The 25,442-nt window shown below is 42.6% G+C and overlaps 1 protein-coding gene across 5 annotated transcripts in view; it reads left to right on the top strand.

Annotated features, from left to right (window-relative positions):
* The window catches only part of Edc3 (enhancer of mRNA decapping 3), a 52,182-nt gene extending 26,984 nt beyond the window's left edge, over window positions 1-25,198 (top strand). Inside the window, exons 1-5 of one of the 5 annotated variants that reach the window (XM_077799694.1) lie at window positions 994-1,043; window positions 1,236-1,571; window positions 18,377-18,530; window positions 20,346-20,563; window positions 22,845-25,170. In XM_077799694.1, coding sequence (XP_077655820.1) covers window positions 1,301-1,571; window positions 18,377-18,530; window positions 20,346-20,563; window positions 22,845-23,179 — 978 coding nt within the window. In that variant the 5' untranslated portion in view covers window positions 994-1,043; window positions 1,236-1,300 and the 3' untranslated portion in view covers window positions 23,180-25,170. Of the gene's footprint in view, window positions 1-993; window positions 1,044-1,235; window positions 1,572-18,376; window positions 18,531-20,345; window positions 20,564-22,844 lie in introns of those variants that run through there. The other 4 variants (XM_077799692.1, XM_026387714.2, XM_077799693.1 and 1 more) reach the window with 4 other exon arrangements.
* Window positions 25,199-25,442: the final 244 nt, after the last annotated feature.

The following is a 25,442-nucleotide window of genomic DNA, read 5'->3' as shown; positions in this document are numbered from 1 at the left end:
AAATATTTGCTGATTACCTAGACATTCTGCTGGGGAGACACCACAGTGAACATTTTACATACAAGGAATTTGAGACCCTAAGAAGTTGAATGATGAATATAAGATTATATAGCATTTTAATGATAGAACTGTAACTGATTGATAGGGCTTCTCACACTTGGTCCTTTGATGGGGAGTGCTGTGAGGAGAGTTAGAGCAGTGTAGCTGGGATGAAATTTGTGAGGGGGGTTTGCTCTTCCTCATTCCAATTGCTACTCAAGGGTTTTCAGTAATTGAAGAACTCCGTCTCTCAAAAGACAGTACATTACATTTATTTAGATTAAGACAGAGGTCCAGTGTGCATAGCAGTCCCTTAGTTCACCCTTTCAGGGTAGTCAGGTGGGGATAAGAGTATAAATTTAATTCAGGATTCTCTGGGATGGGTGGTTTGGAGAATTTTGTGGAACTTTCTGCCTTGGCTGCTAGATTAGTAGTTGACTGATGACTGATGTGTGGTAGCCAAATAGGGTCTCAGCAATGGAGGGTGGGTGGGTGTTCTGATGTTGATGTGTATCTTGGTGGGTCTCTACAGGATCAGCCTAATATGGACCTTGTCATTATTTGAAGGTTCAGAAACTGCTTACTTGAAGAGAAAAAATGCTGAAGAAAGAATTTAATGAAAATATCTAACAACAGCCCTAAAAGTCAGAATACCAGTTTATAGTGGTAGGAATATATCTGGCTCAAGATCTGCTATCTGTTTTCTAAAGCAAGTATTCCCTCCTATTGGGATCTAGCCTTAGTTGCTTCCTGGGAAAGCACAGAATAAGAGCCAGTTGAATACTATCTCCCTGTGGGTTTCATGTTATGAGGGCTTGACCTTCTTTTACTGTAGAAGTATTATGCTCTTATATGATTGAAGGACACTCAAACTGAAGCCACCTATGGTCTTGCCTTTCCACTTTTCTGATACTCAGTTGTGAAAGTGTCAGTCACTCTTTAAGAAGGACAGAACCGGTGAAGACTTTCAATAGTACTGCTTGTTGTATTCATCAGCTAGTCAGGTGGGTAATATTTGAAATCTGTTATTCCACATGAGATTTGTGGTAGTTTGTGCTACTTACTATGATTTAGAAATAATTTACCTTTTCCTTTGATTCCCATCATACTCTCCACAAATGACTAATATACTGTATTTTCTATTTCCACTGAGCAATTTGTGAGCACACTGACTTTAGTCCCTATATTTTCTCCAGGGTCATCTAGTAGCAGGCACCCAAATCAAGCAACTCCAAAGAAGAGTGGTTTGAAGAATGGCCAAATGAAGAATAAAGATGACGAGTGCTTCGGGGATGATATTGAGGAGATCCCAGACACAGATTTTGATTTTGAAGGGAACCTGGCCCTTTTTGACAAGGCAGCTGTGTTTGAGGAGATTGATACCTATGAGAGGAGAAGTGGTACCCGTTCCCGGGGCATCCCAAATGAAAGGCCTACTCGGTACCGCCATGACGAGAACATCCTGGAATCAGAGCCCATTGTTTACCGAAGGATCACAGTACCCCACAATGTGAGCAAGGAATTCTGCACAGGTGAGTTGCACTACCAGGTGTCACATCCCACAGACTGTTCTTTGATTTCTGTTATGCTTGAAACAGAAGAAAAACAGCTTTTTGAGTTAGAATCTTATACTGGGAAGTAACTTAAGGGGCTCAGCGATTGGCCTAGTATTATTGTTGCTTGGGGTTTGTGGCCAATTCAGTACCGTACCACTGAGAAGCAGGAATTCCTCTATCTGTCCATGTATATCCTGTATCCGATCTGCTGTTAAGTATGTTATGATTAACAAAAGCTTTTGTCACTCTGGCTTTTCTGAGATTGCCTGTACAGTTCAATTTTGTTTTACTGGTTACTTGTGGTATAAAAAACAGTTGAAGATGGGTAATTGAAACCACTGGCTAAAAATAGTCTCTCAATAAATTAGTTTGTCCTTGTTCTAGAATTTGGCTAGTATAATTTTCGTGTAACAAAGTAGTGCCTTGGTAGTTAATGTAGGTCACTATAGATGATAGTTAGGTCTTTTACCTCACTGATCTTTTTTGTTCCTGTGTGTGTGTGTGTGTGTGTGTGTGTGTGTGTGTGTTGTTAGATCCTTTTCTTCAAAACATATGGCCTGTGAAGCAGGTACAAGCACCTATGGGAGGAGGGGTCACCTCATTTCTGGCCCAACCCCTTCCCGAAAGCCATGCTATTAACAGGGTTTCTTGAAATAGGTTTGCAAACCATCGTTGTTGAGTGATCCTAAGAGCTAAATAGAAAATCATTATCATTTAAGAAGTAGAGATGGAACCAAGTACAATATTTTCATTTTGGTTTGAAATTTGGAATGTAGGAAATATAAATCTTAAATGCTTATAGTTGTTAACACGGAAAATTGTGGAGGCAATTTAGTTGTATTTGGAGGAAAAGCACACATGACATTTTTTGTAGACAACAGTAGGGTTCTTTTGTATTTGGTGAATATAGAGCTTGCTTGCATGTGTTTTCTTTTTTCTAAAATTTGTTCTTTTTAGTTATATGTGACAGTAGAATGTATTTTGATGTATCATACATACATGGAGTATAACTTCCCATACTTGTGGTTGTACATGATGTGGAGTTACACTGGTCATGTACTCATATATGAACATAGGAAAGGTATGTCTGATTCATTTACTATCTTTCCCATTCCCATCCTCCTTCTTTCCCCCATTACCCCCTTTCCCAATCCAGTGAACCTCCACTCCTCCCTTCCTTCCACTTATTGTGAGTCAGTATCCACATATCAGAGAGAATATTTGGCCTTTGGTTCTTTGGGATTGGCTTATTTCACTTATCATGATAGTCTCCAGTTCCATCCACGTATTAGTAAATATTCTTTTTTTGGCTGAGTTATATTCCATTGTGTATATGTACCACATTATTGAAGGGAACCTAGTTGGTTCCATAGCCTAGCTGTTGTGAATTGAGCTGCTATGAACATTGATGTGGCTGCATCACTATACTACACTGATTTCAAATCCTTTGGGTATATGCTGAGAAAAGGGATAACTGGGTCAAAGTTTTCTGAGGACTCTCTATACTGCTTTCCAGATTGGTTGCACCAATTTGCAGTCCCACCACCAATGTATGAGTGTACTTTATCCCCCTTATCCTTGCCAACATTTATTATTGCTTGTATTCTTGATAATTACCATTCTGACTTGGGTGAGATAGAATCTCAGTATAGGTTTTTTTTTTTTAATATTTTTTAGTTGTCAATGTACCTTTATTTTACTTATTTATTTATATGCAGTGCCAAGAATCGAACCCAGTGCCTCACACATGCCAGGCAAGGGCTCCACCGCTAAGCCACAACCCCTGTCCCTCAGTAAAGTTTTGATTTGCATTTCTTTAATTGCTAGGGATGTTGAATATTTTTTCATACATTCATTGATTGATTGTGTTTCGAGTTTTTTATATATTCTGGAGATTAATGCTGTATCTGAAGTGCAAGTGGCAAATATATTCTCCCATTTTATAGGCTCTCTCTTCACATTATTTATTGTTTCCTTTGCTGTAAAGAAGCTTTATAGTTTGATACCATCCCTTTTATTTATTCTTGATTTTACTTCTTGTGCTTTAGGAGTCTTGTTGAGGAATTTGGTTCCTAAGATGACATGATGGAGCTTTGGGCTGACTTTTTCTTCTAGTAGGTACAAGTTCTCTGGTCTAATGCCTAGGTCCTTGATTCATTTTGAGTTGATTTTTGTGCAGGATGAGAGATAGGAGTCTAATTTCATTTTGTTACATGTGGATTTCCTGTTTTCCCAGCACCATTTGTTGAAGAGGCTGTCTTTTCTTCAATGCATGTTATGGCACCTTTGTCTAGTTTGTATTTATGTGGGTTTTGCTCTGTGTCTTCTATCCTGTACCATTGGTCTTCATATCTGTTTTGGTGCCAATACCATGCCATTTTTGTTACTATAGCTCTGTAGTATAATTTAAGGTTTGATATTGTGAGGCCTCCTGCTTCACTTTTCTTGCTAAGGATTGCTTTGGCTATTCTAGGCCTCTTGATTTTCCAAATGAATTTCATGACTGCCTCTTCTATTTCTATGAAGAATGTCATCGGAACCTTAATAAGAATTGCATTAAATCTGTATAGTGCTTTTGATAGTATGGCCATTTTGATGGTATTAAGTCTGCCTATCCAAGAACATGAGAGATCTTTCTTTCTTCTAAGATCTTCTTCAATTTCTTTCTTTAGTGTTCTGTACGTTTCATTGTAAAGGTCTTTCACCTCTTTTGTTAGATTGAGTTTCAGATAGTTTCTTTTCTTTGAGGCTATTGTGAATGGGTTAGTTTTCTAAATTTCTCTCAGTTGGTTCATCACTGATGTATAGGACTATAATTGATTTATGGGTGTTAATTTTGTATCCTGCTACTTTGCTGAACTCATTTATGAGTTCTAGAAGTTTTCTGGTAGAGTTTTTGGTCTTTTAAATATAGAATCATGTAGTCAGCAAATAAGGATAGTTTGAGTTCTTATTTTCCTATTTGTATCCCTTTAATTTCTTTCTTCTGATTGCTCTGGCTATAGTTTCCAGGACTAAATTGAATAGAAGTGATGAAAGATGGCATCCCTGTCTTGTTCCAATTTTTAGAAAGATGCTTTTAGTTTTCCTCCAGTTAGAATGATGTTGGCCTTGGATTTAGCATATATATAGCTTTTACAATGTTGAGGTGTATTCCTACTATCCCTAGTTTTTCTAGTGTTTTGAACATGAATAGATTCCAAATTTTGTCAAATGCTTTTTCTGCGTCTGTTGAGATAATCATATGATTCTTGTCTTTAAGTCTATTGATATGATGTGTTACATTTATTGATTTCCATATGTTGAACCAACTTGCGTCCCTGGGATGAACCTCCCTTGATTGAGGTGCACTGTCTTTTAAATATGTTTTTATGCTGCATGTGCTTTCAATGTGAAAAATAAGCAGACTGTCAGATTAAGAAAGGGTAAAAAGGGCTGGGGATGTGGCTCAAGTGGTAGCACGCTCGTCTGGCACGCATGCGGCCTGGGTTTGATCCTCAGCACCACATACAAATAAAGATGTTGTGTCCGCTGAAAACTAAAAAATAAATATTAAAAAATTCTCTCTCTCTCTCTCTCTCTCTCTCTCTCTCTCTCTCTCTCTGTCTCTGTCTCTCTCTTAAAAAAAAAAAGGTAAAAATTATTTGTTCTTCACCCGCAGATTATGGTAGGCATATACCTCTTTACCAAGGAAATTCCCTGACGTGGCAGTTGGGAGTGTGACTGCTGAACTCCTTTGATTTTTACCACCTGTGTAAAGATAAATGACCTTGCTCAGAATCAGACTTAATTAATTTACAAGGTTTTGTTTTTCAAAGGCATTTAGTTATCCATTAGTCACTATTCCCATGTTCACTAGCTGTCCACCTCTGACTGGTTCCTCAGTTGTAAAGGAAGCTGCTCCTGCTGGTAGCCCTCTTTATCTACCTGGGTGGTGCTGCTAATGTTGTTGGATTATACAATATGTGATATCCTGAAATTTATTTACACTGCAGGAATTCCTGAGTTGGGGAAGATTATGGTCTGCCTTGGAGTCAAATGACTAAAAGGGTGATAATAACAGCGTGAAGTAGCAAAGTTTCTCAGATTTAAAAGAGCCTGAGAAAACACTTAACTAAAGTAGGTAAAAGAAGAGGTGGACATTTTTCCTATTTTGCATTCACCTCTCCAACTTGATTTTTACTTGATTTTGTTTTAAATGACAAGAGATATCAAGTTGTCTCCTCTCAAGAAACTATTTTCCTAAAATTGCCATCAGCAAACAGTATAAACCACAAATGCTGGTGGCTGGCCAAGAACCTGGGTATGTCATCTTGTGGTTTGTAGTGACCAGTGACATTCTACATTGTGCATAACAGTGAGGGGACAAGAAGCCCAGCAACTTCTTGTCCAGTGATGGTTTGGGTTTTGGGATTCTGACAGCTTGCTGCTGGTATCCTACATCAGGCCATCTTGTTGTTCTTAACAGTGAAAAGGGATAGAAATAAAAGCCCCTTCGTTTTGCTGGAAATAGAACAAGCAGCAGTTATCTTGCTGAGTAGCTTTTGTGACTGGCTTTCATCTCTACTTCAGCTTCAAGGTGTGTTCACCTCAAGCACATTTTTACCAAGCAGTATTCAGATAGTGCAGAGCTGAGGACACTTTTTCAGTTGAAACTATTATCTAAGTGTTAGGATCAGAATAAGGCAAAGTATTTAGAATATTTGAAGGAACAATTTAGTGCCATAAAATATTAGTGTTACTTGGTTATCTAGTGTAATTTTCTTATCTTATAGATGAAGACACGAGGCTCAGAGAGGCAAAAGCTCTTAACTTACCCATCACATCTCTTTTTCTCATCTGAATGGGGATAAGTTAAAGAGGAAAGGATGTAGTATGAGAAGGCTAGTTTAATAGCAAAATAGGCTACATCCTTTTTTTTAAAAAGAGAGAATTTTTAAATGTATATATTTATATATATATATAATTAGTTTTCGGTGGACACAACATCTCTATTTTATTTTTATGTGGTGCTGAGGATCGAAACCAGCATCCTGCACATGTCAGGCGAGTGTGCTACCGCTTGAGCCACATCCCCAGCCCATACATCCTTTTTAATAGTCTCACAGAAACAGTCCAGTTAAGATCAACAATTTTCTGGATAGTGCTCCAGTCTGGCCTTTTGACCTTCATGTCCTAGAATACTAAATATTTTCTGCTAATTCCCAGAGTAGCAAAAAAGACCAGCATGTTTATACCCATTTGGTGATGGTTTGGGTTTTGGGATTCTGACAGCTTGCTGCTGGTATCTTACATATTGACTTCATGCTAAGTGGTGTCAGCAGTGTACAAGCCATTATTTGCTAATTGCTCATACTCCTTTTGGCAATACTCTTTGCCAACTGTGTGTGGGAGGGGGCATGTTATAATCTGTCTTTTGATTGAGAAAACATTCAGGAAGCAAATAAATTTAGCATTTTGTTTCATCCAAATCTTTTCTCCCTGGAAAGTCCTTTTAGGTCCTTTGGCAGGGTTGCTGTCTCCAACAATCACAGACTGTCAGGCATTCTTCTAACTTGGGCCTACCCGGCAAAATAATGGTGTCCATTGTTCATCCCCTGAATTGATTAGAATCTTTCTGGCTCCAAGCTTGTAATTTGAAATTTTGGGAGACATATTCTGTGTGTGTGTCATTCACCCACGTGAATGTTAAGGTTTTTTTTTTTTTGGTGGTGCTGGAGATTGAACCCAGGGCCTTGTGCATGCAAAGAAAGCACTCTACCAACTGAGCTATACCCCAGCCCCTAAAGTTTTGTTGTTGTTTTTTTTTTAATTTATTGATTTTATTTAGGTATATATGACAGCAGAATGCATTTTGATTCATTGTCCACAATTGCAGCACTACATTTCTGTGGTTGTACACGATTTAGTGTCACACCACATGTACCTAGGGTAATGATGTCCATCTCATTCCACCATCTTTCCTGCCCCCATGCACCCTCCCTACCCTCCTCACTCTCCTTTGCCCAATCAAAGTTCCTCCATTTTTCCCATACCTCTCCCCTCCCAGCATCCACTTATCAGAGAGAATATTTGGCCTTTGATTTTTAGGAATTGGCTAACTTTGTTTAGCATGAAGTAAACTCCCTCCATTTACCTGCAAATGCCATGATTTTATTCTCTTCTAATGCTGAGTAATATTCTATTGTGTATATATACCACAGTTTCTTTATCTATTCATCTATTGAAGGGCATCTAGGTTGCTTCCACAGTTTAGCTATTGTGAATTGAGCTGCTACAAACATTGATGTGGCTGCCATCACTGGAGTATGCTGGTTTTAAGTCCTTTGAGTATAGTCCGAGGAGTGGGATAGCTGGGTCAAATAAATGGTGGTTCCATTCCAAGTTTTCTGAGGAATCTCCATACTGCTTTCCAGATTAGTTGCACCAATTTGCAGTCCCACCAGCAATGTGAGTGTACCTTTTCCCCCCACATCCTCACCAACATTTATGGTTGTCTGTGTTCTTGATAACTGCCAATCTGACTGGCAAGAGATGAAATCTTCAAGTAGTTTTGATTTACATTTCTCTGATTACTAGAGATGCTAAACATTTTTTTTCATCTATTTATTGATGAATATTAAGTTTAAATATAAAATGCTAGATCATATGAGTACTCTGTGGTTAGTGAGATGTTCCCAAAGAACATTGCTTTGGAGAGTGGTAAGACTTCAGAGACAGATCTTCGCTTAATATTAAATGTCCTAATATTCTAAAGGACAATTTGGGTCAGTCAAAATGCTGTGTTTATTATGTGTAAGTCATTCATAAGACAATCCTTGCCTCCAGTTTATTAAAATGTGATGGAGATGCAGAGATACTCTATATGCCCAGAGTCCAGTGAGGGTATGGATATTAGTGCACCAGGTATTGAGAGGCAGGAGGGCTCCTGGAGGCTGGATCAGGGAATGCTTCAGTAAAGGAGTGGGAATGGCAGCTTTGGAGCATGGGCAGGATTTCACCAGCTAGAGTGAAAGAGGAAGTTGTTTGTGGTAGGCTAGGCTGGTGCTTGTGGATAGTGGGAGTAAAGGGCTTTATGTGAAACTGGTCATACAGCAGAATTTGGGTGAGTAAAAGACATTAAAAGTAGCTTTGCACCAAAGCACGGGGGCCTTGTGAGCCAGTGATATCTTTGTTCTACAACCATGGGGAATGTTTGAAGGATTTTGAATTGGGAATATTATATGATTCCAATCTCCCTTAGAAATACTGGTCTCAGTAGAATTCAGGGTAGAACAGGGAGGAGGAGACAAGAGCAGGACCATTTATGCCCATTAAACAATTAATATGCCAAGGGTTTGAACTGTTGAATAGAAAGGAACACAAAGGGCTAGGTGGAGTGGCACATGCCTGGAATCCCAGTGACTCCGGAGGCTGAGGCAGGAGGATTACAAGTTTGAGGCCAGCCTCAGCAATTTAGCAAGACCTTGTCTCAAAATCAAAATAAAAAGGGGTGAAACTGGAGGCCAGTGGTAAACCATCCTTGGTTCAATCCCTAGTACCAAAAAACAAACCCCACCCCCCCCCACACACACACAGCTGTGGGAGAAGTGACAAAAAGGAATTTGATAGAATATGATGATTGAAAACAGGTGGACAGCTGGGCATGATGGCACATGCCTGCAATCTCAGTGACTCAGAGTTGTTGAGACAGGAGAATCATAAGTCAGTCTCAGCAACTTAATGAGACCCTGATTCTAAATAAAATAAAAAGGACTGGTAACATGGCTCAGTTGGTAGAGTGTGGGCAACAGTTGAATGAGCAAGGGGAGTCAGGAAGGAAGAATGACAGTGACCTGCATTATCTTGTGTTTTTTTTTTTTTTTTTCCTCCTCCTCCCATGCTTTGTGACTGAGATCAGAGGAAGCAAATAGTAATTAAAATTGCTACACTGAGGGATAGAGAGGTGAGGGGTAGGTTTTAAGAGCTTCAGTGAGGAGGCTTCTGTAGAGTTAGACTTGAATTTTGAGATTAGAGAGAGATTACTGAGCCTGTTCCCTTATTGATAAGTGGGATATTACTTGTCAGGTAAATGAGACTATAGAAAAGCAACTAGCACAATTCCCAGCTTGTAATTGTTAATGAATATTTGACTTCAAAGGGGGTGCAGTGGCACAATTCTATAGTCCCAATGACACAGGAGGCTGAGGTGGAAGAATCACTTGAGCTCGTGAATTTTAGACTAACAATATAACAAGACCACCACCCCTCAAATTTCAAATGTGAATTGCAAATGGCTATGTCTCTAAGTCAGGGATTTTAGAGTATAGGGCAGCCAAATGTATAAATACAGAAGTAGTAGAAGTGGATATGGCTTAGCCAGGTGTTGGTGGTACATGGCTGTAATTCCAGCAACTCAGGAGGCTAAGAGAGAAGGATTGCAAGTTTGAGGTCAGCCTCCCCAACTTAGGGATATCCTGTTTCCAAATCGGAGGTTGGTTGGCTAGGGGTATGGCTCAGTGGTTATACACCCCTAGATTCAATCTCCAGCACCAAAAGAAAGTGGATATAGCTCTTAGCAGTAGCAGAATGGGGAGCATAAGGACCTAGTTTAGGAGAAGCAGCAGCATTATAATCAACAACATAACAGGTAATGCTCATTTTTCTAGAACACTTCATGTGCTCACTTCACTTAATTTCCATGGCATCTCTATGAGCTTGTATTGTTCTGTGTTATCTATTCCATTTTGCTGGAGCTGGAGCTAGGTGTTCCAGTAAACCTTTGATTAGAAGTGACTTAAAAGTCCCTAGAGCCAGATGCAGTGGCGTAACACAGGAGTCAGAGGCAGGAGGATCACAAGTTCAAAGCTAGCCTCAGCAGCTTAGTGAGACATAGTCCTAAAATGAAAAAAAGGACTGGGGGAGCTGGGGTTGTAGCTCAGTGGTAGAGTGCTTGCCTGGCATGTGTGAGGCATTGAGTTCGATTTTCAGCACCACATAAAAACAAATAAATAAGTATACAATTTTCAAAAAAAGGACTGGGAATATGGTTCAGTTGTTAAGTGCCCCCCTGTGGGTTGAATCCCCAGTACCAGGGGAAAAAATAGTCACTTGAATTCTTTGTTTCCTGGGTTATAATAAAATTTTACTCATGAGCTTTTCCTTTGAGGTGGACTTTTATTAAGCCTCCACCATCTGTTCTGCACTCTGTAGCCTCTTCTGTCCTCAAGTATGTAGAAGCGCAGATGGAAGGCAGTAAGATACTGGTGGTGCAGGCTTTGCTTCTCTGCAGTGTTCCATCAGCTTTGCTTGAAGAATGATTCTCTATCTCAATACTATGTCTGCTGGAATTTAGGGAGCAGCAATACCTGAACTAGAGTTTGCAAAGAATCCAGTCAGAGTTTTGAGTGAAGCACTCTGGTTTATGCTCTAGCAGCACTTTCCTAGATTAATTTCTCTTGGTCTGTGCTCCAAAGGGGAGTAGCTGGTGAAGCCACTGTTGGTTTATCCCTACTGCTTTATGGTTGTACTCTTCCCACCTTGGCTAGCCAAGTTGTTGAGCCTTGATGGGGGGGGTCTCTTGCTTTTGAGACCAGTCACATTTCCATTCTGGCAGTTGTCTTCTACAGTTGGCATTCCGTTCTGCCTCTGAGCCTTGACCTCTTTATTCCATTTCTTGTCACTAAGATTCCCTGAAGAAGCCTTCTGATGCTTCTAAGACCAGCAGTGTTTTTATCTCCTCAAAACAGGTAGTTAGGAAGTGTGTGGGTGCATGCACACATGCATTCGTATGCACATATGTTTAGGAGTAATTTAATTCATGTAGAAATAAATTTAGATTTTAGAAGTAGCCACTGAAGAATTTTACCTTAAGGATAGGAATGCATCCTTCTGTAGCTGTTGTGCTGCTGACCAGGCTCCTGCTCATTCAGAATCATGCAGCTGCTGCAGTGGTGTTGAGTTGTCATCTTATTGCCTCCTCAAACCATCAGGGTCCGCAGACTCTGATCCACGTAGGTTCCTAGCAGAGTCTCCCCGTGACCATCAGCCCTACCTCATTCCTCTATCCTGTGTTCAGAGGTTAGATCAGGTGTTGCACAGAGGGCATTCTGAGGAACAGTTATAAATAGGAGACAGTAGAGGATAAATTATAGAGGTGTTCTGGACTAGGATGCCTGGAGGGATGACCTTGTACATCTATACCAAGTGGCACAACTTTTCATTTAGCAGAGCTAATGAGCCTAGTTTCTGAAATTGTCTCTCTGCAAACAGACTGTTGTGATTGATTGGGGCTATAGCATGTTCTAGCAGATCCTCTAGTGCCAGGGAATGCAGGTAGTAATTACTCCCATTTCTCTCTTAAAAACCTTCAGAGCTTCTGGGCCTATGTAATCAGGCAGATGGTAGAGCTTGCTTGTGTTTATTGGCAATCACATGAGGTCTTACGAAGGCCTGCACAGTTAAGATAGGTGTTTTGGCTGGAATATGACCCCAGTAATGAACCTTGTACTTCTCACAGATTTCCACTGGAAAAGACTTCATAGCAGCTATTGCCAGAATTTTAAGAGTTTTAATTGCAAACTAGAGGATCGGAAGCCTAGCACAGTATAGTCTGATAACCTGAGGGTTATTTTGTATTTTGTGGGTTTGGCCGGGTGAGGGTGGGGGTATGGAGTTTTATTTTTTGTTATTGTTGTTTGTTTTTTATAAATTCTTTGTACCTTTATTTTATTTATTTATCTTTATGTGGTGCTGAGCATCGAACCCAGGGTCTTTCATGTGTGAGGCGAGCACTCTATCGCTGAGCCACAACCTCAGTCCCTGTTTTTGTTTTTTGATGGTGCTGGTGATTGAATCCAGGGCCCTCATGCATACTAGGCAGGTGCTCTACTCCTGAGCCACATCCTCAGCCACAATATGAGTTTTTGATGATGCATCCCGATTGTTCATACCAGAACTGCATTGATCTGTACTCATGTGGCTACTTTGCTAATATATGTCCTCAGAACCACAGGGGTCTAGCCAGAGTAAGAAAGGAGTTTGATTTCAAATATCCACCATCTTCCTCAAATTCAGCACACCAAAGCTGAGTTGTTCATGCCCGCTAGTACCCTGATTCCTTAGCATTCCCATTTATATCCTCATACTCACCGTTCTTCAGATGTCCATCATGAAACTTTGGGCCACTTTTTCCTTTTCCTTCTCATAAATATTCAAATCTGGAGTCAGACACAGTGATGTATACCCATAAACCCACTTTTTCCTTTTCCTTCTCATAAATATTCAAATCTGGAGTCAGACACAGTGATGTATACCCATAAACCCACTTTTTCCTTTTCCTTCTCATAAATATTCAAATCTGGAGTCAGACACAGTGATGTATACCCATAAACCCAGCTATTTGAGAGACTGAGACAGGAAAATCACAAGTTTGAGGCCAGCCTGGGCAAATTAGCAAGACCATTCCCATCTCAAAAAAAAAAAAAAAAAGAAAGAAAGAAAGGAGACCTTTTTTTTTTTCTGATTGAATGGTAGACAGTGTGGATTCCTTTTGAAGCAGAAAATTTCTCTTTATCCTTGGTTATATTCATTCTGGCTCCAGGTTTGCTGTTTCCTTCATAATTTTTCTTGAAATTTTCTTTTTTTTTTTTTTAGAGAGAGAGAGAGAATTTTTAATATTTATTTTTTAGTTCTCGGCAGACACAACATCTTTGTTGGTATGTGGTGCTGGGGATCGAACCCGGGCCGCACGCATGTCAGGCGAGCTCGCTACCGCTTGAGCCACATCCCCAGCCCGAAATTTTCATAATCTGTTAGTTTGTCATGCTACCCCATAGATTCCCTCTGGCCCCTGAAATTAGTTCTGTTTGATCCTTCTATTCTTTTTCTGTACCCTTATCTGTTTCATTCTGCACAAAAATATTATGTAATATTTTTACAATACTCTATATGTAGCACTTCCCAATTGTCCCAATAATGTCTTTTATAGCTGTATTTTTTAAAGCAGTTGATTTGTAGAATATCCTTTAGTTTTAATTCTTTGTTTCCTTTTGTTTTGATTCATGTTAAACATGTTGTCCAGGATTGGAGTGGTGCTCTCTATATATGTTTCTGAAGCATCCCATCACCCCATATCATATTGTCTCATCATTGGGACATTTGATCACTTGATAAGCTGTCAAAAATCCTCCAGATTTTTTTCATTGTAAAGATAATTTTCACTCTCATAATTAGTAAGTTATCTTATTGAGAATAGTTGTGGAGCTTTGGTCTGGAAGAATGAGGCCCAATATGAATAAGAAAGTTGGTGCAGTTATAACTGGGAAAGAGAAGGAGTGGAGTAAGAGTCAGAAACATCTTGTACTCCAGTGTCTTTGATTACAGCTGGGCCCTTATCCAGCTGAAGACTGGAATGCCCTGAGGCTGACCTCAGATCTGTTGTACAGGTTTCCCTCCCCATTTGTCCAGTAATTTAACATACTTTTGTAACTTTTTTCTAGAAAACTGTTCTCCAAACACTGTGCTATTAAGGGCAAAGTGAGGAATAAAGGTTACAGCAATGAACAAGGCTGAGTTACCACCTCTGTGGAGTTTGCAGTATAGCAAGGTGAATTAAAAAGTTTTTAAAAAATTACTTACAGATGTATTAAATACAATGAAGGAAATAAGTTAACATGCTGAGATGAAGGGATATTCAGCCAAGAGTGAAAACCCAGCACTATGTGGGTAGCATCAGAAAAGAAGAGAGTGTCAGGAGAGGGAAGCCAGAAGGAACATGGAGTATTTAGGCACCAGAAGGCAGCCAAGGTGTCTGGGGTCTGGTGGGGGTTGGGTACAAGGTCAAGGTTATGTGAAAGATGTGGCCAAATTATGGAATGTCTTGTGGGCCATAAAAGTAGTTGACTATAGAGTCTTTACAGTGAATCCTTCTTTATGAGATACATTTGGCAATAAATTGTATTTTGTGTAGCTATAATGTAAAGCTCCTGGAACTGCCTTTATGTTGCTGGGCTGAAAGCACCAATTTGCCAGTGGTTTTGTATCCCAAAAGTGTGTGATATCACTGCCCCATTTTGTGTCTACTGCAGAATGGAATTAGAATTCACAGATCTAAAGAACTTCCATGCTCATTAATGAGTTCTGCTCTTTCTTGTTGATGAGACTTGGGACTCACACAGCCTTTCCAACTAAAGGGCCATGTCCAGATGAGAATTGAGTTAGATCTGAGAGAGCAATTGGTTGTGGGAGTCTGTTAGCAGAAAGGCTGGGGAGGTTGGGAAGAAAGGAAGAGCTTGGATATGGTGCAACAAGGGGTCTGAGGGAGGAGAGGTGCCATGGAAGGTGTGAGAATGTGCACACATATCCATGGGGAGGGAAAGGCCTCAGTGGTACTGGAATGAGCAGAACAGAAGTGAATACATGGCAAGAGTCAGGCACATGCAATACTGGACTAGGCTGCTGGATCTGTGGCCTCAGGAGGTAGCCATGCTGTGGAATGGGTTTGTGCAGGGAGGATCTTCTTTCCTGGCCTGACCTGCTTGTGCTTGAGTCATTTGCTTTGATGCCCAAAGGTTAATCAGATCCTAAGGAGTGCTCTGCATGTCACGAACTGGTTGTAATTATAGCTCCCTTTATTGTTTCATCTACAGCTGTAAAATACATATTAATATTCAGAGCAACCTCAACTGATTTTATTGCCTTGATTCCTAAACAATAAAGATCCACCTTCCAACCCAAACATAATTAGACTTGGCACATGTTCAGGCTTTGACAGTGTTATTGTTTGCATTTTACACGCTATGTTCTTGGTTCCTTTCCTTTGGAGTTTATTTTATTCCTTCTTCTGCCTGTTTCTGATAAGCCAGTTTTACTAGTTGGACTAGTGTGTAAATGTTTAAAATAAGAAATTGGTGCTGCACATTGCTTTCAGAGAAGCAATCAGAGTAAGGGATAGTGGAGTTCTAAACCCCATTACTGCCAGACTGTGAGCAGTCTAGGTTATAAAAATATGTCAGTTCATCAGCAGTGCCTCCACCCACCCCACCCCAACATAGACTAGTGGGGAGATGGTAAGAAGCTCAATGTCCAGCTGTACATCTAGCCAGCCAAGGTGGGGTAGGTAGCAGCATTGGCTCTGCTTTTCCACAGAGATGTTGGAAGTGAGAGAACAACCTAGCAGTAGGAGCCAGACCCAGAAGGGAGCTTGATTTGTTGGGTAGCAGCCCAAGAACTCTGCCCTCACCTATTCAGATTCATCAGAGAAAGTTCTGATGAATGGATAGAGTAATGCAGTGTCTTGGATGAATGTTCTACCTTGTGTAAGTTTGTACGTAAAGAGAGTGTTTGAAGTAGGTAAGGTATGACTTGTCTGACAAGTTTGAGATTGTTAGTGGCTTAAGACTCTTGAGAATTCAGCCAACTTTTTCACACTGTGATCAAGGGTTCCTAATGAGTTCTGATAACGTTTGCATGTCTGAAGTGGGTCATAAAAATGGCTCTTTTAATCAGCTGTTGACACACAAAGACAGGCTGCAGCCTCCAGCATTGGCACCTAGGACACCAGTGTGTGACATTTCAGAAAGGTGATAGGAGAGACTTTGCACTCCTACCTAATGGCATTGTTTGTTGCCTCTGCTCTAAACAGAAATAACACTTAGGCAGGTAGAAGAAAGCATTAGTAGAATAGTCTTTAAAATATTAGGCATTTTATATTATTATAATTACATTAAATTGTTTTCATTCTGCTGTCTTAAGAGGATACAGACCTGGATGCTATAGGATCAGTCTTTGTGCTTGGCTTCCTGTTGCTAAAATGTGCAGCTATAGCCTCACCGTGGTGCTCAGAATCTCTGCAGATGGGACTGGATATCTGGGAGAACTTATTTTATTCTGAAATGACTAATGAAGAGGCCAAGTTTTTTATAAAGGACTCTGGGTCAATGGGATGGTAATGAATTTGCTGAAAATTTAAACCTTAAAGTTAGGTGAGTTCCAAAATAGCACAAGGTTTCCATCATTTTTATGTTTGAGCACCTGATGAAAACTCAATCTATGTTGATAAGTGTGGCTGGAACAAATTGGGGAGGTGAGGGCCAAAGAAGTAAAAGACATATTTTCCTACTTTGAAGAGTTTACAATCCAATATAGCTGAGAACACAGGACCTAAAATGAAACCTGTTCCAGCTAGTCAAAACTAGTTAATTATGTGTAATCCCAAGATGACTTGATAATTAGAATCTGCATTTGTTGCTCCATCAGCCAGTGAAGTGAAATGGGGTTCTTAGGCAGTGGGTCTATTCTCCTATGGCCAGCCCTTAGGAGAGGCTTTGTCATTTATATAATGACAGTGGCATTTTGCAGGCAAGGAGACCTTGGTTGTTAAAGCAAAAGCAGTCTGTTGCAGATCAACAGTTTTTGAGTTTGCTGTTTTTTTCCTGTCTTGGTTTTCTGAGCCCTGAAATGTTACTAGTATGCTGCTATTAATGCACAGACTTCAAATGTATCAGCTGACTGTGGCTTTGAGCCTTCAAGAGCCAAGTACTTATAGTGACTGTGATTCTCTACAACCTTTTTAGAATTGTCTTTGTTTGTGGTGAATAATAAAGGTTCAAGATTCTTACAAGTAGCTTAAGGCAAGCTGTAGGTTATTTGCCTTGTATTCCTTCTCTGTGGTGTATTTGTTTACACTCACCCTGAATGGGGAGAAATAAATAACTTGAGAAAACATTGCCAGCTGAATTAATTAATTGATGCTGCTGATTGAACCCAGGGTGCTTAATCACTGAACCACATCCCTGCCCTTTTTGTTTTTTATTTTGAGACAGGGTCTTGGTAAATTGCTTAGGGCCTTGCTAAGTTGCTGAGGGCCTTACAAAGTTGTTGAGGCTATCCTTGAACTTGAGATCCTCTTACCTCAGCCTCCGGAATTGCTGGCAGTACAGACGTGTGCCATAGCATCTGGTTGCTAGCTGAATTCCTTAAGCAAAGAGGAAGGACTAAGATAGAGCAAATGGGGAGTAGATAAATGAAACAAGTCTTCTTGGCTAATCAGCTTCAGCAACTAAGCAAGGCCCTCAGCAACTTAGTGAGACACTGTCTCAAAATAAAAAAGTGGGGCTGGATTGTGGCTCAGTGGTAGCGCACTTGCCTAACATGCATGAGGCACTCAGTTCGATTTGCAGCACCACGAACAAATAAATAAAAAATAAATAAATAAAGGTCTATCAACAACTAAAAAATATTTTAAAAGTAAAAACAAAAAAGGGCTTGGGGATTGTGACTCAGTGGTTAAGCGCCTCTCAGTTCAATCCCTGGTACCAAGGAAAACAAACAACAACAACAACAAAAAGCAGGCCAAAGGGTCAAAGTATTAAGTAGTATCTGTTCACTTTTTGGACAGAATGAAGGGCCTGCTTGTGAAGAAAACTCCATTGCCCAGGATTGCTTTCCCCCAGTTTGGGAAAAGCATGTTCTCTTTTAATGTGATTGTTACATGGTGTGTGCCAGTCTTCTTTTGGTAGTACCCAAAACACATGGTGGGTTTGTCCTTCATGGTCTAAAGCTAAACTGCTAAGGGAAGATGAGTTTGATATGAAACAAGTTAGTTCATCATTTTCTACTTAAGCTCTGGAGGCTGCAGAGTATGCCTCAGTCCCAGAAGAGGAAGAGGAAGATGATAAGCCAGCAGAGGATTAGTCTTAAAATATTGGCATGTGCAGAATTCAGAATACAGTGTACCTCTTTTGGATCTGGTTTCCCATAGTCACTTTCCCATTATCTCTTTGCCTCCTATTGAACCATAGACTCTGGCCTGGTGGTCCCAAGTGTTTCCTATGAACTACATAAAAAGCTGTTATCTGTAGCTGAGAAGCATGGGCTGACCTTGGAGCGGAGACTGGAGATGACAGGTGTATGTGCCAGTCAGATGGCGCTTACCCTTCTTGGAGGACCTAATAGGTAAGTGCCTCTAGAACTGGGAAGGGTGAATGTGGGGTGATAAAGCTTGCCTAGTCACCCCCACAGTGCCTTACATGTGTGCAGGAGAGTTAGCTAGAGTTAGCTAGTTAGGTTGTCTTGTGAGCCTCTCTAGTCACTTGAAAAAAACCCACTGCCTATGATGGCTTTTCCCTCAGTTTTGGAAAAGCATGTTCTCTTTTAATGTGATTCGGCAGGGTTCTTTGCTCCTCCTCTCACTTGTCTCTTGGAAGTCCTCACTCTTCTCTCATTCTTCCTTTCCTTCATGACAGCAACTGTCTGGCTTTGAAACTCCTTTGACATTCACCAGTCACTTTCAGTGTCTGGGAATGCAACTCAGTCTTGAGCTCCATACCTGAAAACTTCTAGAACCACCCTGACTGCTGGGTAGGGCAATTTGAGATGTGGCATCTTCCCACCTGCCCTTGTGTTCATATACTGATAACCATGTGCTCAACAGTAGGGATACCAAGAACAACAAGTTGATTTCCAGTGTTTGTTCTCTCCCTCCTGTGGGTGCCGTGTTCTACTTTTATTCTTTAGGGTGGTGGGTGAGAGGGAGAATCCATTTGGGGAACAGACACAGCAAATCAGGTTCCAGCAGCACTCTGCAGCATCTATCTGCAGGCAGAGGCATTCATCATACTTCATCCAGATGCACAGAGTGGGGTTAGTGAGTGGTTTGGCATCTATGTAGAATGCATTGCTCAATTCCCCCAAAACTTATTTGGAAAGCAAGGTGGTTATAAAACTCCTCTTTGGTTTGACAACATCTGTTATCTTCCTCCCTTTGGGAGATGGTTGTCATTGTTCTTCCCCTAAGTAGGGACTTATAGCTTTGTAGTCCATCACACCTTCCTGCCTTGTGAGCCAGCCGTGCTGCCTATAGTTGGGCATAGATCCAGGGCTTTGGAAGTTCCATCTTCCACACCTCCTTATTCTAATGGTTTCTCTGAGACCTGAGGCATCTCAGCTTTGAACAATGACTGCTTCATCTAAGGCAGCTGCTTCCTCCATGGTCTACATAGTCAAGTACTTTCTGGCACTTCTAAGTGCTACTCATCCATCAGTCCACATAGTGTCCAGTGAAGTAGGTACTAACTAGTAATATCTATGGCATCACCCTTTTTAGCTTACTGGCAGCTTGGAAAAGAAAACTTGGATTGGCAGTGGATTGAGGACAATTTAGAACTACCCTATATTGGTACTTGCTGTGAATTTATTAGGAGTTGAGAAAAGGAGAAAAATTAGTGCAAGCTAGAGTAATCCCAGAAGTAGTAAACCTTGAGTCAGAACTCAAAGGGTAGGTAGGAGTTTGAAAAGTAAAGGGCTTTCTGGGCAGGGGACATGGTTTGCATATAAGCAGAAAAAGAGCCTTACAGGTGCTGGAGAGAGCGAGACTAGCCTTGCTTGAGCAGAGCAATGTTTTAGGAATGAAGGCCAGTGGAAGCTACAGGGATAGAAAGATCTTTGCCAGGCAGAGCTTGGACCTGATAGGTCAGACAGGGAAGAATCATTAAGCAGTGTTGAGTCAGAAAGAGGTGGTGTATGCAATGAGATCTGGGTGAACTCCTTGATGGGAAGACCCAGCAATGAAGTGACAGGGTGTGGGACTGTGGGAACAACACCCTATAGGCCTGGCCTGCTATGGAGTTTGGCCCCTTTGGAGCCTGGTACTTGGTGAGCAGGGGAGAGAGCCCTGATAGCAGCAAGTGCCTTTTTGTCTGTTATTGGGATGTCAGAGATTAGCCAATCAGTAATTGTTAACTGCTTTTTTTTTTTTTTCTTCTGTTCCAGGTTGAATCCTAAGAATGTTCACCAGAGGCCCACAGTGGCTTTGCTGTGTGGGCCCCATGTGAAGGGGGCTCAGGGTATTAGTTGCGGAAGGCACCTAGCCAACCATGATGTGCAGGTCATCCTTTTCTTGCCCAATTTTGTCAAGATGCTAGAGTCCATCACCAACGAGCTGTCTCTTTTCAGCAAGACCCAGGGTCAGCAAGTGTCTAGCCTCAAAGGTGAGCCCTAGGGCTGGGGAACAGTGGTAGAGTGCTCACCTTGTCTGTGTGAGAGCTAGGGTTCCAGGCACAGCAAACAAACCTACTCTAATGGAGGAGGGGGCAGAAGAGCGCCTACCTCCTTGGTAGTTTGATGGTCTGGTGGTGCCACCCAGTGGCAACTTGCAGAAAGGTTCCACCTGCATACAAGACGGTATTCTGCCTGTAAGGAGTCTTGGAGCTGCCTATGGGAAGAAACCTGGTGGGTGGCCTATTTTCTATCCTGTCTCCCTTTGCCCTCTCTCACTACTCATACAGAGAACTGGAGACCCACGTATTCATTTCACAAATACTTACAGAAAAGGCACTGTTCCTGGTACTGGGAATATGGGACAGATTTTTTTTTTTTTTTTTAATCCATTCTTCCATAGAGTTCACATTCTGGTTAGGCAAGGTAAATGCACAGATAATTAACACACTAGGTCATATGATAGTGTTATGGAATGAAATAGCAGGGAAGGGGGGAAAGGAATATTGGGAGGTTAGATGGGGAGTAGGAGACACGCATTTCAGGGTCAGCCATGAAGGGCTCCACAGATCACCCTGAATGAGGGTTTGGGCTTTTACTCAGGGTGGGCTGGAGAGTTACTGAAAGAATTGGCAAAGGAATGGTCTAATTGGACTCAGGTTTCAGATGAGCAGTCTGGTGCTTAGAGTTCATGATCAAGAGTACATAGGGGTGCTGAGATGCTATTGTTGAGACTTGGAGCAAGAGCTGATGGTGGCTGAGTGGCAGTAGAAGGGTGGGAAGTGGTTAGTTTCTGAATCAGTTCTGAAAATAGAGTCAACACATTGGGTGTAGGGAATGAGAGGAGAGCTAAGAATGATTTGGGTTCTTGGCTTGAGTAACTGAGGGCCTGTCACTGAGGTGGGACTTGGTGGCGGAGAGGGTGTGGGGATCAAGAGCAGAGATGTTTGAGATGATTGTCAGTTATTCAGTGGGAAGTTTATGAACCTGGAGTGAAAAGGAGGGGTCTAGCTTTGAGTCCCAAGTGTTTAGCTGAAGAGAGTAGAAGGAGGGTCAGAGGAGTAAGCTCTTTATTTCAGAGTCAGGGAGCTAAGAATCTAGCCAAGGAGACGAGAAGGAATGGCCAGGGAGAGAGAAGAAAGAGCAGGAGAGTGGCATCAAAGCGCCAGGTGAGAAAAGGAACGCAGTCAGATGTGTCCATGATCCATTCTAGGTTAAGTTTACAGGAAAGTTGAGAATTAACCTTAGATTTAGCAGTCTCATGTGCAGTGGTGGGGACAAAGTCTAATTGAACCAGGGTTTAAGTGAGAATGGAGGGAGAAAAATTGGAGCAAATATCCAGAGAGAGGGCCTTGCCAGAATGCAGAAGCAAGTCAGGGTGGAGCCTGGACTAAACAGTCTGTGGGCACCACTCTTTAGTGTCTCAAGACCCACAAGGACTCCACATACTGATGTGTTATAAGAGGGAAGCCATGAGAAATGTCATTACTGTGGGCTGAGAGCTGGGATTGGGAACTGGTGTGAGTTGAAATCTCCAATGTGATGCCTTCTTCAGACAGTTTTTTCCTCTGGAGGCTCAAAAGGTTTCGTAATCAAGCTACTCTAGGAAATGAGACTCAGGAAACAACCTTTGAATTTGGTCTTCAGCTGTTCTCAGGTTTAACTTCTTAAGCTAGTCTAAGATATGTGTACTTGTTGAGATATCCTGTTCTTATACTGTCCCAGGGGACTTGTTCAATCAAGCAGAGGCGCCTTTATAAATGCTGGGAGAGCAGTGATTGTTTCTTCCCATTCTTAAACTTGGGCTTCATAGAAAGCAGGCTAACTAGAGTAGAATGAGTAGGCACTCATGCTCTCACCTGCTCACTGGTCATCAGGTCATCAGCTCCTGTTTCTCTTGGACCCCATCAGGGTTTCCCTGTGAGGGCTGACTCCACAGTGGACTCTACTACCTTCCCAGAGCTTAGAATGTCCCAGATTAGTGGGCGTACAGAGGCCTGCCTGCAAGGCAGAGGTGGTGAGGGCCTTGTGCCTTGTGCTCTGTACTCTTGTCAGGTTAGTACTTCAGCCCCAAAACTCCATGAGGGAAGTGGTTCTTCAGATGACATACTCTCAGCCTCTGGCACCCAGTCCATCCAGGCTTTGGAACTCCCAGGGCCTTTTCATCCAATCCGATGTCTGGTAAGCAAGACCCTTTTGGGTCCACTTGTGCTCTCAGCACAGCCTGGCTGCTGTGTGCTGTGGGTACTCAGACAGTTTTCTTTCCACCTGCAGATCTGCCCACTAGCCCTGTTGACCTGGTTATCAACTGCCTGGATTGCCCAGAGAATGCCTTCCTGCGGGATCAGCCCTGGTACAAAGCGGCCGTGGCCTGGGCCAACCAGAACCGGGCACCAGTACTCAGCATAGACCCTCCTGTGCATGAAGTCGAACAGGGCATCGATGCCAAATGGTCACTGGCACTGGGCCTGCCTCTTCCACTGGGGGAGCACGCAGGCCGTGTCTATTTGTGTGACATTGGCATTCCCCAGCAAGTCTTCCAGGAGGTGGGCATCAACTACCATTCACCCTTTGGCTGCAAGTTTGTCATCCCTCTACATTCTGCCTAGAGGGGCCCTGGGCAGACTGGACTCTGCAGTCCCTTGCTCCTGCCACCAACCAAACCTGACGATGAACGCCTTAAGGATGTGAAGCTTCATGGACCTTATTGTTAAGTTTTTCTTTGTTTCTTCTGTAAAAGAACAGAACATACTTAAACCTGACCTGTCACTTGCCCGTGGCTAGGGAAGGCTTTCCCACTGGGTGTGGGGCGGGGTCAGGCTGAGCACCTCGGCTCCAGGCATCTCTGCACCTAGCTGGCCCTGAGTGCCAGGTGGGGCTTTGTTTACAGAATAGGCAGCTCTGAGACTGTGTTTCAGGTTTACAGCCCTTGGGCCTGCATGAGCGCCTTGGGGGTTGGGCTAGGTTCTGGAGGGGGCCTGTACCTGCTTTATTTTATAGCTTATGGCATACTGTCTCCTCTGCTTCCTCCCACCAAGCAGCCCTTCTAATCATGTAGACCAGGCTGCATGCAGCTGACTGCCAGAGGGTAGGCCTGTGCCCTCCATCCGTTTTGAGGGCTGTGGCAGCTTAGGCCTTCCCTCTGCCCTACCAGATTTTGACCTTTCTCTTGAGCGGATCCACTGGGATTTTTCTTTGGGTCTTTCCACTCCATCATTTTGAGAGGCAGGTAAAGGGATGCATCTGGATGGTTGGGATTTTAAGCTGGTTTTCTGTTGTCTTCAGTACAAGGTCACATGTTACCATAGTGCCCATCTTGCCAGCAGTGCCCACCCCCTAGCTGAGGGTTGACTCCTCAGTGTGCAGCTTTAACGTCCAGGATTCGGAAGGCCCTGGGGGAGCCTGGTGCTGAGCCATAGGAGGTTCCTTGGTGCTTCAGTCCTAGGCCACCACTTGTTGCCTCCTTGCCTGTACTTCCATGTGCCCATTTCCTGAAATGGTCCTTTGCAGCTGTTGTCCCAGAGCAGGGTCTCTCTCCTGCCTGGGCTCTACCCTTGCTCTTACTACTGGGCTTTGAATCCTTTCAGGTCGTCTACTCTAGATACAGACTTGGGGCTAGTGGCCCATCTCAGATATTCAAATAAGGCTGTTTCTGTATGAGCTGGTGGTGGGGCGTGGTCATGGGAACACCTACTGCTCAGATCTTAAGAAACCAAGACACAGGACATGCCTGGTCCCTGGAGGCTGGCAGGACAAGATCCATATCTGGAGAGTTGGCCAGGTCCCTTACAAAAATCTTTAAAGCCTTTGGTTTTGTTCTGTATGCATCACTTGTTGAAGAGTGCATGGGCTGGCTTGCCAAGAATCGTGGACACAGGATAGGCCTTGGTGTTGTAGGTTTTCAGGCTGCTTATCGCTTTTCTTTCCAAATAGGGCAGAGGGCTGGTCCCTCCTTTCCTCTCATTATCCCTCCAGTGTTGTCTCCAGTGGTGTGAAGAGGCCAGGGACTGGGACCCTTGTGCTCTGTATCCTTCCTGAGCCCTCTGCTCAGTCTCAGGGACAAGCTCCCAAGATGAGACCCTCTTTCTGTAGAGGCAAGGCCAGTCTGGGGAGCAGTCTATATAACAGGCATTTTAGCAGTAGTTACAGGTTTTGGTTATCTGGAAATACAGGCCCCCTGACTGGGTGTAGTGGAGAATTAGCTAAATTCTGGTCCTAAAGACTGTTAATGCCAATAAGTTGTCTCTGGGGTGATGGCCTTGTTGAGGGGCCACTGGGAGTTTGTGCCCAAACCTCTCCCTGTTTCTGCAAGTGGCACTAGATCTTCTCCTTGCCCTCAGCCTGTACATCCCCATAGGTATTAAAGATGGATGCAATTCCTCTACCTTCAGCCCTCTTGGGAGGCATCCTGCCCAGTGGCCAGTCCCAAGAGCCTCAGTCAGGTGGTCAAGTCTATCACTCACGCAGCTTTTGGGAACCAAAAACCAGCACTACAATAAAGCTGAATGACCGAGTCCTGTGCTGTATGAACTGCTCTGCAAGCTGCCTTCCCCAATCTAGGAGCCCCCCTGGATCATCTTGTACCCTCAATAGACCAGTCTTTGGGTATGTATAGCTTTTCCCATCCAGTGTCAGGGCTTAGGGGTATAGGAGCCTTCTGGGTCTTATTGCCTGCCACCTCAATTCCCATCTTGGGCTAGAACTGCTCTGCTCCTGGGCCCAGCCTCTTGTCTAGTCTGTTCATTGGCTCACCCCTCTGTGCCTGGCCCAGTTCACACTTAGCTCTCCACAAGCTGAACTGCTAAGAAAGACTTTATTAATAAGGTCAGGGGAAGGGAGAAGACAAGGAGCCTGGAGATGGACACACTGGTA

The sequence above is a fragment of the Urocitellus parryii genome, chromosome 6 (assembly GCF_045843805.1).
Source record: "Urocitellus parryii isolate mUroPar1 chromosome 6, mUroPar1.hap1, whole genome shotgun sequence".
Classification (NCBI taxonomy): Eukaryota; Metazoa; Chordata; class Mammalia; order Rodentia; family Sciuridae; genus Urocitellus; species Urocitellus parryii.
This window is presented reverse-complemented; position numbering and strand designations above follow the sequence as displayed.